This window comes from Hyperolius riggenbachi, chromosome 6, assembly GCF_040937935.1.
Source record: "Hyperolius riggenbachi isolate aHypRig1 chromosome 6, aHypRig1.pri, whole genome shotgun sequence".
In the NCBI taxonomy this organism is placed as follows: domain Eukaryota; kingdom Metazoa; phylum Chordata; class Amphibia; order Anura; family Hyperoliidae; genus Hyperolius; species Hyperolius riggenbachi.
In genome coordinates this window covers 222,047,904-222,063,776 of record NC_090651.1, presented here as the reverse complement: position 1 = coordinate 222,063,776, position 15,873 = coordinate 222,047,904, and the positions used below count along the sequence as shown (strand labels likewise).

The window sequence follows — 15,873 nt, the reverse complement described above, 5'->3', positions numbered from 1 at the left end:
TATAATACACTTTTTAATGTATACAAAGTGTATTATACAGGCTGCCTAATGGCCCTGGTGGTCCCAGTGATCGAAGGACCACCAGGGGAGGTTGCAGCTATGCATATAGTCACACACACACACTGATCCTGCCCTCTGATTGCACACAGCACCCCTCAGACCCCCCCTGATCACCCCTTCAGACCACTGTTTGCACCCAATCACCCATCAATCACCCCCTGTCACTATCTGTCAACGCTATAGTTTAGATTAGGTCCTAAACTGCCCCCTGGGGGCTCCTGATCACCCCCCCCCCTTGTACTGTATACATCTATTCTCCCCTGTACTCACCCACTGATCACCCATCAATCGCCCACTGTCGCCACCTGTCACTGCCACCCATCAGATCAGACCCTAACCTGCCCCTTGCGGGCTCCTGATCAGCCGCCCACAACCTCAGATCGCCCACATGCCTGCCCTCAGACCACCTCCCAAGTGCATTGTTCACATCTGTTCTCCCCTGTACTCACCCACTGATCACCCATCAATCACCCCCTCTCACCACCTGTCACTGCTACCCATCAGATCAGACTCTAATCTGCCCCTCGCAGGCACCCAAACATCCGCCCACACCCTCAGATCACGCTCAGACCCGCCCCCCCCCCCCGATCACCTCCCCAGTGCGTTATTTACAACTGTTCTCCCCTCTAATCACCCACTGATCACCCATCAATCACCCCCTCTCACCACCTGTCACTGCTACCCATCAGATCAGACCCTAATCTGCCCCTCGCAGGCACCCAAACATCCGCCCACACCCTCAGATCACGCTCAGACCCGTCCCCCCCGATCACCTCCCCAGTGCGTTATTTACAACTGTTCTCCCCTCTAATCACCCACTGATCACCCATCAATCACGCCCTGTCACCACCTGTCACTGCTACCTTATCAGATCCTAATCCTGCCCCTTGCGGGTACCCAATTACCTGCTCACACCCTCAGATCGCCCTCAGACCCCCCCTGATCACCTTCCCAGTGCATTGCTTGCATCTATTCCCCCCCCCCCCCCTCTAATCACCCCCTAAGACACCCATCAATCACCACCTGTCACCCCCTAGCACTCCTACCCTTCAGATCAGGCCCTAATCTGCCCCCCTGCAGGCTTCTGATCACCCAGCCAAACTCTCACCCGCCCCACTGCCGTGACAGAATATTTTTTTCTTCTGATCATTGCTGGTCTCTACGACTTAATTGTGGCTGAGACCAACCATTATGCCACACAATGCGCAACCACCAATCCTAGCATGCCCAGCCTTTACGGTGGAAACCACTCTAGGTTTCCAAACGTAACATTTTTTTGGGGCCTTCTCCTTAACATGGGTCTAGTCAAAAAGAATGTATTGCGGTCTTATTGGTCTACGCACCTAATACATCACATGCCCATGTTCTCTGCTGCCAATGACCAGGTTACGATTTGAGAACATCCTGCACTTCAGTGCCAATACAACCTGTCATCTAAGAGGCCACCGGCTTATGACCGGTTCCACAAAATTCAGCCCCTCATAGACCACTTGTCATCAAAATTTGCAGATGCTTATACCCCTGAACGTTCATTTTGAGGCATTTGGTTTCCAGACTACTCCTCACGGTTTTGGGCCCCTAAAATGCCAGGGCAATATAGGAACCCCACAAGTGACCCAATTTTAGATAGAAGACACCCCAAGGTATTCCATTAGGTGTATGATGAGTTCATAGAAGATTTTATTTTTTGTCACAAGTTAGTGGAAAATAACATTTAGTGACAAAAAATAATAAAAATCAATTTCCGCTAACTTGTGACAGAAATTAAAATCTTATATGAACTAACCATACTCCTAACGGAATACCTTGGGGTGTTATCTTTCTAAAATGGGGTCACTTGTGGGGTTCCTAAACTGCCCTGGCATTTTAGGGGCCCTAAACCGTGAGGAGTAGTCTGGAAACCAAATGCCTCAAAATGACCTGTAAAATCCTAAAGGTACTCATAGGACGTTGGGTCCCTTAGCGCACCTAGGCTGCAAAAAAATGTCACATGTGGTATCGCCGTATTCAGGAGAAATAGTATAATGTGTTATGGGGTGTATTTTTACACATACCCATGCTGCGTGGGAGAAATATCTCTGTAAATAGACAATTGTGTGTAAAAACAATCAAAAAATTGTCACGTGTGGCACTTTTTTGCAGCCTAGGTGCGCTAAGAGGCCCAAAGTCCTGTGAGCACCTTTAGGCTTTACAGGGGTGCTTACAATTTAGCACCCCTGAAAATACCAGGACAGTAAACACACCCCACAAATAGACACCCCAAAGTATTCAGAGAGGGGCATGGTGAGTCCGTGGCAGATTTAATTTTTTTGTCACAAGTTAGCAGAAATGGAAACTTTTTTTATTTTATTTATTTTTTTGTAACAAAGTGTCATTTTATACCAACTTGTGACAAAAAAATAAAATCTTCTATGAACTCACCATGCCTCTTAGTGAATTCTTTGAGATGTCTTCTTTCCAAAATGGGGTCATTTGGGGTGTATTTATACTATCCTGGAATTCTAGCACCTCATGAAACATGACAGAGGCTCAGAAAAGTCAGAGATGCTTCAAAATGGGAAAATTCACTTTTTGCACCATAAACGCTATAACTTTTACCCAAACCAATAAATATACACTTATTGGATTATTTTTTTTTATCAAAGACATGTAGCACAATAAATTGGGACAAACCTGTATCTAGAAATGTTACTTTATTTGAAAAATGTCAGCACAGAAAGTTAATTTTTTTTTTTTTTTTTTTACAAAATTCATGTCTTTTTTGATGAATACAATAAAAACTAAAAATCCCAGCAGCAATCAAATGGCACCAAAAGAAATCTGTATTAGTGACAAGAAAAGGAGGTAAAATTAATTTAGGTGGTGGGTTGAATGACCGAGCAATAAACCGTTAAAGCTGCAGTGGTCTGAATGGAAAAAAAAGTGTCTGGTCCTTAAAGGGATACTTAATTCAAAAATAAAAAATGATTTTTACTCACCTGGGGCATATGTTATACGCTATAGCAACATAGAGGGTGATATAGCGGCTGGGAACGCGGAGAATCACTCGCGTTCCCAGCCTGTCAGCGGCTGTCGCCGAACCCGGAAGTAGCCGCTGGCGGGGACAGGAGGATCGGAGCGAGGCTGCAAGGGCACCATACAGCTTCAGGGGGCTGAGGGATTCCCCAGGTGAGTAAAAATCATTTTTTATTTTTGACTTAAGTATCCCTTTAAGGGGTTTTAAGACTGCAGTCCTTAAAGGACTTACGAGGCCAAAATCCTTACAAAAGTCAAGTACCTGGAAAATGTTTATATGCACGGAGGACACCGTCCGCGCCCTCCGTGCAGTTCCGCCAGCTCCCCTTCCTGAAAGCACCCCCTGTGCCGATCGTGACCCCACAGGCCGGGTCGGCTTTCATGCCGCTCCTAATATGGCCGCCGGAGCTGGCCGCGGCTGCGCAGTCCGCATTGCCCCGAGTGCGGCTGTGCAGCTCTAGGGCCAACCCCTCCGAACCACGCACTGTAGCGTGGATCGGAGGGGTTGGCCCTAGAGCTGCGCAGCCGCACTCGGGGCAATGCGGACTGCGCAGCTGCGGCCAGCTCCGGCGGCCAGATTAGGAGCGGCATGAGAGCCCCACTCGATTCGATTCCCCGCCGGCGCCGCTTATCTTCCGCTCGATTCCCTGCCATTGTCCCCTCGCGGGGAGCGAGCAGGGAATCGGCGGAAGCAAGATCCGTCCTGTCGGATCTGATCAATCGATAAGGAGGATCGGAGCCGCATCTACGCGTGTAGATGCGGCTTAAGGGGTTAACCCACTAAAATTAAAATATGAGCCACCAGGACAGTTCTGTATACATTGCTTCTACACATACAATTTATTTTCTCTTGAGTTTATTTTCAGTTCAGGTCCACTTCAAGCATTTTTGCATTCTGATCTGAGGCTGAACTTGTTGGGGTGGTCTGGGCAAGCTGGCAGTTGTTTAAAATCTCCTCCACTTAAAGGATACCACAACTGAAATGTGACATAATGAGATAGACATGTGTATGTACAGTGCCTAGCACACAGATAACTATGCTGTGTTCCTTTTTTTCTTTCTCTGCCTGAAAGAGTTAAAGATCAGGTATGTAAGTGGCTGACTCAGTCCTGACTCAGACAGGAAGTGACTACAGTGTGACCCTCACTGATAAGAAATTCCAACTATAAAACACTTTCCTAGCAGAAAATGGCTTCTGAGAGCAAGAAAGAGGTAAAAAAGGGGAAATTCTTATCAGTGAGGGTCACACTGTAGTCACTTCCTGTCTGAGTCAGGACTGAGTCAGCCACTTACATACCTGATATTTAACTCTTTCAGGCAGAGAAAGAAAAAAAGGAACACAGCATAGTTATCTGTGTGCTAGGCACTGTACATACACATGTCTATCTCATTATGTCACATTTCAGTTGTGGTATCCTTTAAGAATGATGCTAAATTTCTTCTGTTCAAATTCCATTAGTAGACCTTCACAGTCTTATGAATTCCATTATTTCATTTTTTTTTTTCTTCCCAAGAATGCTGAAATGTGAGCTTAAAACTACTGCCTTATGTTAAATTCTGAGAAATGTATTTTAAACTGACACAGAAATTCATTGAACAATGTAAACTTTTTAGGAAACTCTCTAGCTAAGGATTTTTTTTTTTTTTGGGGGGGGGGGGGGGGGGTTGCAAGCAGGGCTGTGGAGTCGGAGCAATTTTGGGTGCCTAGAGGCGGAGTCGGGAAAAAATACTCCGACTCCTAATGAATTTAAACTGTAATTAAAATAGAAAATATGATAAAATGTTCTATTTCTCAGATAATCATAAATAATTTATATATACAGTAATAGCTCTGCTTAGTCCACAAAAATGAAATAAACCAATCAAAATAAGTTACTTGCGCTGCTTCAATAAAGCAGTCCCTGTATTTTTAAAGTCAGATACACATATCTGATTGTGACTGTACATATGTTGTGTACACAGGAATCTCTTATATATACTAAATAACATCTATGCTGTAAGAATAAAGCCTGATGTGTAGCCGTGTTACTAATAGAGATGGTCAATGAGATGGAAATAATTCTGCTTTGATGCTGATTTATGCAAATGTATGCACACTTTGATCATAAAATCAAATAATTTGATATGTTGTTAAAATTTGATTTGGTGACTACGAATTAAAGGCTACCTTTTAGACGGATGAAAATTAAAGTTTTATACATACCTGGGGCTTCCTGCAGCCCCCTTCAGGCCAATCAGTCCCTTGCTGTCCTCCTTCACCACCTGGATCTTCTGCTATGAGTCCCGGTAATTCAGCCAGTCAGCGCAGTCCAGCTGCGTGCCGCTCCCACAGCCAGGAGCATTCTGCACCTGCGCAATTGTGCTGCGCGTGTGTAGTACACTCCCGGCGGCGGAGTGTGTGCATGTACACTATGCCAGACTGGCTCAAGTACCTGGACCCGTAGCAGAAGATTCAGGTGGCGAGGAGGACAGTGAGGGACTGATTAGCCAGAAGGGGGCTGGAGGAAGCCCTAAGTATGTATAAAACTTTAATTTCATCTGTCTCAGGTTTACTTTTACACAGTAGTACTATACTCTACATATGCACTCCCCACAGAGCTGCAGGGAATCAACTGAGAATGTTGTGCACATTGAACACAGAGGTGTTGTCTTTCACCCATAAACCTGGTTCAGATTGTGCATGAAGAATGTGTAATAGAGGAACCTGCACATCACTCTTACATGTACCCACAGTCACAATGCCTAGGGGCCTGATCCATGTTCTGATGTGTAATAGAGGAAGAATCTCCTCATTTACCTGCAGAGTACCTGCACATCACTCTTACATGTACTCAGTTACATTGCCTAGGGCCTGATAGATGTTCTTTTTTACGGTCTGTACCTTTTACAAGTACTCTTACTGAGCACTAGTTTTAGTCTGACTAAAGTGAATAAATATGGCAGTCTACATATCCTGCTCACTTCAGTCTTTTAAAATTCCTAAGCGTTTGCAGTTAAGAGACAAATTTCATGTTGCATACTTTCAATCAACAAGATTGTAATATGCAAATTAGAGGAGTCGAGGAGTCTGAGCCAGTGGAATCCTAAACTGAGGAGTCTGAGTCGGTGGATTTTTGTACCGACTCCACAGCCCTGGTTGCAAGGACATGCATGCACTTTTCCATAAGAAAGCATTATCACTTAAACATTAATGCATACACTTTTTTTGTACTTCATGGAGTTTTTAAAGCAAATCAAGTGTCTTGTTAAAAAGTCAGATACTCCCATATGGAGAGGGAATGCTCTGGATCCCATAGAGCTTTTCCGGGTCCTCTCTCTGTGTCCTCGGTTCCCCACTGTCCACCATTCAAATTTGCCACCTCTGGGAGTCCTCAAAAGGCTTCATTTGTGTCTCACAGTGCTTCCTGAAGACAGGTGGCTGTGCATGTGCAGTACGGAGCCACCCATCTTTGGAAGCAGTCGAAGACACGAGTGCTTTTGAAGCCTTCCGAGGATCCCCGAAAGCATAGTCGACCAGTTGTTTAAATTAACAGGTAAACTGGGGGGGGGGGGGTTAGGGGGTGACGGTGGTGGATCAAGAAGGCGGGACGGCTCTTCGGTGTTACTTAAACACTGCACTGCAGCATGCTGTATATTATTCATGAATACACACACTTTTTAATATAGGGAGAAACACAAATGCACATGAAAATGGCATCTACGCAGGGGAAAAAAGTGCATGCTTCTGTGATTATGGTTTCTGATTGTAAATGAGCCCAAAGTGCTACTGTACTCTTCATTAGTCTTCTAAAGCTTCAGACACCACAAGTTAACTAATGAAAGTGAAGTAACAAAAAAGTTATTAAAAAGAAATTGCACTTATTGTTGCATAACAAACTCTATACATTGCAAGAATTATTGGCAAATATAATTTCAAGTTGTTTACGGTGTTTGTTGAGCCATACAGAACACAGTCAATCCGCATATCCAGTCCATTCCTAACACGAGCTGTCTGATGGGATTGTAAAGTCCTGTTTGAAATCATTGTATTAGTTTCGATGTTTAAAAATTAGTAATAAGAGCCCTTGTTTTGGGCTACTGCTAGTCCAGGAGGAATAGGATTTTTAGGTAGCTCATACTCCAGAGGGTATTGTTGCCACCTTCCTTACAGAGAAGTGCTTAGCTTAGAATTTTTGAGATTCATACTTAGCTAAGAAACTGATACAAGGAACACATTTTCAATAGCATTAAAATACAAAAAGGTTTGTGCTGCACTGACATATCTCAGGGCTGTGGAGTCGGAGTCGTGGAGTTGGGCAATTTTGGGTGCCTAGAGTCAGAGTCGGGAAAAAATGCACCGACTCCTAATGAATTTGTAACTGTAATTAAAATAGAAAATATGATAAAATGTTCTATTTCTCAGATAATAGTCATTAAAAATAATGTATACAGTGGAGGAAATAATTATTTAACCCCTCACTGATTTTGTAAGTTTGTCCAATGACAAAGAAATGAAAAGTCTCAGAACAGTATCATTTCAATGGTAGGTTTATTTGAACAGTGGCAGATAGCACATCAAAAGGAAAATGGAAAAAATAACCTTAAAGGGGAACTGAAGAGAGAGGTATATGGAGGCTGTCATGTTTATTTCCTTTTAGACAATACCAGTTGCCTGGCAGCACTGCTGATCCTCTGCCTCTAATACTATTAGCCATAGCCCCTAAACAAGCATGCAGCAGATCAGGTGTTTCAGTGGTTCAGACTTATAAGTCTGATCTGACAAGACTAGCTGCATGCTTGTTTCTGGTTTTAATCAGATACTACTGCAGAGAAATAGACCAGCAGGGCTGCCAGGCAACTGGTATTGATTAAAAGGAAATAAACATGATAGCCTCCATATACCTCTCTCTTCAGTTCCCCTTTAAATAAAAGATAGCAACTGATTTGCATTTCATTGAGTGAAATAAGTTTTTGAACCCTCTAACAATAAAAGACTTAATACTTAGTGGAAAAACCCTTGTTTGCAAGCACAGAGGTCAAACATTTCTTGTAATTGATGACCAAGTTTGCACACATTTTAGGAGGAATGTTGGTCCACTCCTCTTTGCAGATCATCTCTAAATCCCTAAGGTTTCGAGGCTGTCTCTGTGCAACTCTGAGCTTGAGCTCCCTCCATAGGTTTTCTATTGGACTAAGGTCCAGAGACTGACTAGGCCACTCCATGACCTTAATGTGCGTCTTCTTGAGCCACTCCTTTGTTGCCTTTGCTGTATGTTTTGGGTCATTGTCGTGCTGGAACACCCATTCACGACCCATTTTAAGTTTCCTGGCAGAGGGAAGGAGGTTGTCGTTCAGGATTTCACGATACATGGCTCCGTCCATTTTCCCGTTAATGCGATTAAGTTGTCCTGTGCCCTTAGCAGAAAAACACCCCCAAAGCAAAATGTTTCCACCCCCATGCTTGATGGTGGGGACGGTGTTTTGGGGGTCATAGGCAGCATTTTTCTTCCTCCAAACACAGCGAGTTGAGTTAATGCCAAAGAGCTCTATTTTGGTCTCATCAGACCACAGCACCTTCTCCCAGTCACTCACAGAATCATTCAGGTGTTTATTGGCAAACTTCAGACGGGCCTGCACATGTGCCTTCTTGAGCAGGGGGACCTTGCGAGCCCTGCAGGATTTTAATCCATTGCGGTGTAATGTGTTTCCAATGGTTTTCTTGGTGTCTGTGGTCCGTGCTAATTTGAAGTCATTCACTAACTCCTCCCGTGTAGTTCTAGGATGCTTTTTCACCTTTCTCAGAACCATTGACACCCCACGAGGTGAGATCTTGCGTGGAGCCCCAGAGCGAGGTCGATTGATGGTCATTTTGTGCTCCTTCCATTTTCGAACAATCGCACCAACAGTTGTCACCTTCTCTCCCAGCTTCTTGCTAATGGTTTTGTAGCCCATTCCAGCCTTGTGCAGGTCTACAATTTTGTCTCTGACATCCTTGGACAGCTCTTTGGTCTTTCCCATGTTGGAGAGTTTGGAGTCTGCTTGATTGATTGATTTTGTGGACAGGTGTCTTTTATACAGGTGACTAGTTAAGACAGGTGTCCTTAATGAGGGTGATTAATTGAGTAGAAGTGTCTAACCACTCTGTGGGTGCCAGAACTCTTAATGGTTGGTAGGGGTTCAAAAACTTATTTCACTCAATGAAATGCAAATCGGTTGCTATCTTTTATTTAAGGTTATTTTTTCGATTTTCCTTTTGATGTGCTATCTGCCACTGTTAACATAAACCTACCATTGAAATGATACTGTTCTGAGACTTCATTTCTTTGTCATTGGACAAACTTACAAAATCAGTGAGGGGCAAATAATTATTTCCTCCACTGTATATACAGTATATATACAGTAATAGCTGTGCTTAGTCCACAAAAATGAAATAAACCAATCAAAATTAGTTACTTGTGCTGCTTCAATAAAGCAGTCCCCGTATTTTTAAGGTCCGATATACAGATCTGATTGTGACTGTATATATGATGTGTACACAGGAATCTCTTATATATGGTGAATAACATCTATGCTGTAAGAATAAAGCCTGATGTGTAGCTGTGTCACTAGTAGAGATGGTCAATGAGATGGAAATAATTCTGCACTGATGCTGATTTATGCAAATTTATGCACTCCCTTTGCTGATGAAATCAAATAATTTGATATGTTGTTAAAATTTGGTTTGGTGACTACAAATTAAAGGGTACCTGAGACGGATGAAAAGTAAAGTTTTATACATACCTGGGGCTTCCTCCAGCCCCCTTCAGGCTAATCAGTCCCTCGCTGCCCTCCTCCGCCACCTGGAGCGTCTGCCAGTCAGCACAGTCCGGCCGCATGCCGCTCCCACAGCCAGGAACATTCTGCACCTGCGCAATAGTGCTGCACAGGTGTAGTACGCTCCTGGCGGCGGAGTGTGTGCATGCGCACTACGCCCGACTGACTCAAGTACCTGGACTCATAGCAGAAGATCCAGGTGGTGTAGGAGGAAAACGAGGGACTGATTATCCTGAAGGCGGCTGGAGGAAGCCCCAGGTATGTATAAAACTTTGATTTCATCTGTCTCAGGTTTACTTTGTTACACAGTAGTACTATACTCTACTTATGCACTCCCCACAGAGCTGCAGGGAATCCACTGAGAATGCTGTGCACATTGAACACAGAGGTGCTGTCTGTTTACAATCTCCTCATTCCCCTGCAGAGTACCTGCACATCATTCTTACATGTACCCACACTTACATTGCCTAGGGCCTGATAGATGCTCTTTGTTCCGGTTTGTACCTTTTACAAGTACTCTTACCAAGGACTAGTTTTAGTCTAAAGGGAATAAATATAGTAGTCTACATATCCTTCTCACTTCAGTTGTCTTGTAAAATTCCTAAGCGTTGGCAGTTGAGACGAATTTCATGTTACATACTTTTAATCAACAAAATTGTAATATGCAAATTAGAGGGGTCGGAGTCGGTGGAATCCTAAACTGAGGAGTCTGAGTCGGTGGATTTTTGGACCGACTCCACAGCCCTGACATATCTTTATAGCATATCTTATTCTTTGGTCTGATTCTTTGATTGGAGTGTCTGATTTCTCACCCTATTTTGAAAAGACCACTAAAACTTGCAGTTTGAGTATTTCTGTATTCAAAATTCCCACAGATCTTACCAGGATCTATGTCGGATGTTGTCTTTTTCAACATTTCCACTGGAACTCTTTTAAAGGGAACCTTAAAGGATACCCGAACTGACATGTGACATGATGAAATAGACATGTGTATGTACAGTGCCTAGCACACAAATAACTATGCCGTGTTCCTTTTTTCTTTCTCTGCCTGAAAGAGTTAAATATCAGGTATGTAAGTGGCTGACTCAGTCCTGACTCAGACAGGAAGTGACTACAGTGTGACCCTCACTGATAAAAAATTCCAACTATAAAACACTTTCCTAGCAGAAAATGGCTTCTGAGAGCAAGAAAGAGGTAAAAAGGGGGAATTTCTTATCAGTGAGGGTCACACTGTAGTCACTTCCTGTCTGAGTCAGGACTGAGTCATCCACTTACATACCTGATATTTAACCATTTCAGGGAGAGAAAGAAAAAAAGGAACATAGCATAGTTATTTGTGTGCTGGGCACTGTACAAACACATGTCTATCTCATCATGTCACATGTCAGTTCGGGTATTCTTTAACTGAGAAGGATATGGATGTTTCCTTTTAAACGATACCAGTTGCTTGTCTGTCCTGCTGATCTGTTTGGCTGCAGTAGTGGCCAAATCACACCTGAAACAAGTATGCAGCTAATCCAGTCTGACTTCAGTCAGAGCACCTGATCTGCATGCTTGTTGAGGGGCTGTGGCTAAAAGTATTGGGGAGACAGGATCAGCAGGACAGTCAGGCAACTGGTATAATTTTAAAAGGAAAAATCCATATCCTTCTCAGTTTAGGTTCTCTTTAAGGCCAATCCTTTTTGCAGTCTTTCAGCAAATCATTAGATTTATTTATTTATTTATTTGTTGTATTTATAAAGCGCCAACATGGCTGTAAATGTTTTTGAAGATTAATAAAACATTAGGGAATTCAACTAATATATGCATATAATTTAAAAGTCCATTGTTACCACCTTAAAACGCGATTGTTACCTTCTGTCTGAAATGCAGCACCCTTAGTGCATGAAAGCATTAAAAAAATGCACCGATGATGGGAAAATACCCTGAAGCAGCTCTATGTAAGTCTGATTAATGATTCTGTGTAATTATGGGCTTGTATGTGGGCTTAACCACCACATCTAACTGGATACAAACCTGGCTCACAAAAATGTACAGCTCTGCGAACTGTCATTAGAACTTTGTTTCCACCTGTTAGATTTCGGCCACATTTTCAGCAACACGCAGTGATGGGATCCGCAAAGACATTTGAAAGTGCATAGACTGCAATTTCTACATGTGTAGTGATTCCTATATGTGTTGTTATTCACTGTGGAATCACAACACATGGTTGCATGCATTTCTGCTTGCTTCTGCTTTGATTCCATTCTTTATAAATCACATTGCGCAGCAACGCAGTACCGTGTTGTTGCTGCAGCCTCCTGCGTTCCATGCAGCACGATCATGGAAACGAGGCCTAAGTAATGCATTCTAACTGGTGTAATGAACAGGTGGTGGTGAGCATATGCAATTACCTTATGGTTTATGAAGGTAATACTGTAGAATTGTATTTTTTTTTTTAGTTCAGGGCATTAATGCTCTTTTTTTAGTTCACTATGTAAAATACTGAATGGTAGAAAGGATTGGTTAGCACTCCAGCTTCTCAGTGAGCAAATGTTTTATTCTCCAGTCATATGTCAACACTTAAGTTAATTGTTTCGGGGCCATCAGGGGTCCCCTTCTTCAGAACAGTCTGCACTGCAACGTTTAATTTGCTCTTTTGTCCCAGTTATTACAATGTTTTAATTGTGTCCCTAGAACAATGTATGATGATATTTATCTGGAAATAAAGGTGTATTTTCTTCCGTTTTGTGATTTTCAAAACTATGCCAATAATTATATGCATTTGCAAAATTAACAGTAATGTACCCACATGACATACATATTAAATGTCCGTAAGGTAACTTTTATTTACTTTGTATTTTAAATATTATATATATTTTTTTTACAAGCGTTTTATTTTGGTAACTATAGGGTACAGATGTAGGGGATTAAAATGTAATACAAATCTATGTATTCAAATGTACTTTATGTAATGGTGTGTTATGTTGCATTTTCTTTTTTTCTTTTATTTATTTTTTGGCCACAAGAGCAGGGAGGTAAACAAAGCATCTACAACTCTGGTCGTGAAGTGTTTTGCAGGGGGCATAGATACATGTACCTGCGGTTGGTAACTGGTAAAAAGCAAAACGTTATAGAATCCATTTTTATCAAGCTTCAGTTTGACAGGGATTGCAATAAGAAACAATCAAAATTAGATGTGTGGCTCTAACAATCATTTTACCTTTTTTTTTTTTCTTCCACAGGAGCCTATATTAAAATTCAAACCTCCAAAGACCGGTTAAACAATGGAATAACTGTTGTATCATCATGCTAAAATAAGCACTACAATGGTAAAAAGAAAATGAAAAGCAGACTTCAACTTTTACAAGACGACCAATCCTTGCAGCTTTTTGACATATTTATTGCATTTTCTTCAGCTGTCACGCCACTCATTCCAAAAGGACTATGAACACTGAACTGAGATACTCCTCTTTATGAGTATTCTACTTTTTAATTTGAGTGAAATTTCTTGGAGCAAAGAAATTGTTAATATTTTATTCTATGGGGCAAATAATGTTTTATGTAAAAAATAAAAAGTTGGTAATTCAGGGTTTGCAAAACTTTGATGAAAGTATCAGGCCGACTTCATGTTTCCTTCAATCGCGTCTGGAGCCTAAAAATAAACCATAAGGACTTTTTGGATTCCCAACACTAGCAAACACAGAGAAAATAGTATTTAAAACGTATTACTGTTACTACTAATTTGTTTTTACCAAATACCAATTTCACACTTTTATACTCACAAAGAGCTACTGTAGTCTTGTGACTGAAACCATTTTTCCAGAGATCCATTTTTTTATTTAAAAAAAAAAATTGAGGCCATTTAATGCCTTTGCATAAAAGATGTATGTCTTGTAATTTAGAAATTACTTATTGCACACCGTTTTCTTTGTACTGTAGGATTTCCGTAAGTGATTTTGTCTATGGAGACACTTTTTTTGGGTGGGTCACTACTATTTAGAGCAGTAATTCCTTATTTTATTCAACACTTTTATTTTTATATACCCTCTTCTGTTATCAGTTAAACAAGTAATCTACCTCCTAGGCTGTAGTTCAAACACTTGTTTGGTGAATCTGTGCCACTTTATTGCTTTAACTATCATTCCCATTTGTTACATTTCTCTAGCTGGGACATTTATGTTCGGAGTTGTATAAAGCATTTGTAGTAAGATAAAGAAAAAAAAAATAAAATATTTAAATTTATTTAAATTGTTTTGACATATTGGTTGTAATATTTGGATTTTTGTGAAAGTTATATTTTTGGGGGATGTTAACCTTATGAAATAAAGTTTGCCCTGCGGCTTTTTTTTTCTTTTTGGGTAAAGTGAGAGATAACGGTTCTTTCACATTTTACTGAAATGATGAAAGTTTTCAAATTTGTTATACAGTCGAGGTGGTCACTGCTTTTAAACCTTACTACACCAACAAATATATTTTACTTAAACGTATACTACTTATGTGGTTTATGGCTATTTTTCTTCTGGCATGAAACCCTGTTGTCAGATGTGTTTCAAATGGAAAAAAAATGGAAAAAAGAAAAAAAAACTTTTATGCTGTTTTAAGCACTTAACCTTATAGATGAGGCTATTGTGATACCTTTTTATATACTTGTAATCAATAAAAAAAAAAAACTTTATTAAACCAAGTTTGGATCTCCTGTGTCTATTTTTAAAACTCTTGGAAATTTAAATTTTTGTAATTTCATAGTAGGTTTAATCGATGAGTTGGCTAATGGTATTATATATTATTGTTTACATTTTTAATATTTGGACTAGATTGTTTTCCCCTTTTTGTATGTCAAAGCAGAAAATGTAACATTATAGCAGTGTCTTTGTTCTAATGCGTTTATAATAACTGTGAACTGCAATGAGGACTGGACATAGACTTTAATGCAAAGTCTGCATGCTATGCTACCCCCAGATCTACTTACCCGGGGCTTCCTCCAGCCCCTTGCAGCAGACATGTCCCTCGTCGCAGCTCCGATCCCATCCGCTAGTCTGGTGTCCCCACCGGTGCAGAGGACGACCTCTACTGTGCCTGCACGAGCGCCGCTGTCAATCAATCGCAAATGGTGTGGAGTGTACTGTGCTTGAGCAGAACACTCCACACCATGTGCAAGTGATTGATAACGGCGCTGCGCAGGTGCAGTAGAGGACGACCTTGCGAGGTTGGCCTCTGCACCGGCGGGGACCCTTAGCCAGCGGCTGGGAGCGGAGCTGCGACGAGGGACACGTCGGCTGCAAGGGGCTGGAGGAGGCCCCGGGGAAGTAAATCTGGGGGTAGCATAGATTGCCTGACGCTTACTTTACATTGCTCATAGTGACCTCTATTAACCCCCCCCCCCCCACACACACACACACACTTTGCTGTGATACCTAACAAAAGCAACTATTTTACCCTAGCACATAACCTTTGCCACCTCCCTGCCTGTTACTGAAATACATATATATACACACAGCATGAAATATAAGCACAAGAAACTAATAAACTGTCAGGTACTGCACTGGCACATCCTTAATGAAGGACTGGTTCACTCTACCAGTGCTTTTTAAGCACTAGTGATTTGAAAAGCTCTTGTTAATGCAATGTTATGCTATGCAATGCTATGGGTTTCACATACCTCAAGCGAGAAAACACATAGCATTACATAAGCAAGAGCTTTTAAAATCACAAGTGCTTAGAAAAAGTTCTTGCAGTGTGAACCAGCCATTAGGCTCTGTTCACACTAGGTATCGCAAAACACGAGCAAAATCACTAGCATTGTGCAGAGGTTTTTTTTTTTTTAGCTTTGTTTTACTGGACATTTTAGCAATTTTTAACATTTGAACTACAATTGCGCCCAAATTGCGGAACAGCGTTGCATGCACTTCGGTTTCTGCAAATTGAGGGCGATCATTACAGTGAAATCACTGCCATATACTATAAATTATACTAGCGCTTTTCAAATCGCTAGCGATCACTGGCGATTCAGAAAATGCCCCAGTG

The 15,873-nt window shown here is 41.6% G+C and overlaps 1 protein-coding gene across 3 annotated transcripts in view; it reads left to right on the top strand.

The window, feature by feature from the left end:
• The window catches only part of PRDM2 (PR/SET domain 2), a 233,677-nt gene extending 219,169 nt beyond the window's left edge, over nt 1-14,508 (top strand). For all 3 annotated transcript variants that reach the window (XM_068240457.1, XM_068240460.1, XM_068240458.1), the window contains one exon: nt 13,092-14,508. In XM_068240457.1, the coding sequence (XP_068096558.1) occupies nt 13,092-13,104 (13 nt within the window). In that variant the 3' untranslated portion in view covers nt 13,105-14,508. The remainder of the gene's footprint in view (nt 1-13,091) is intronic.
• Nucleotides 14,509-15,873: the final 1,365 nt, after the last annotated feature.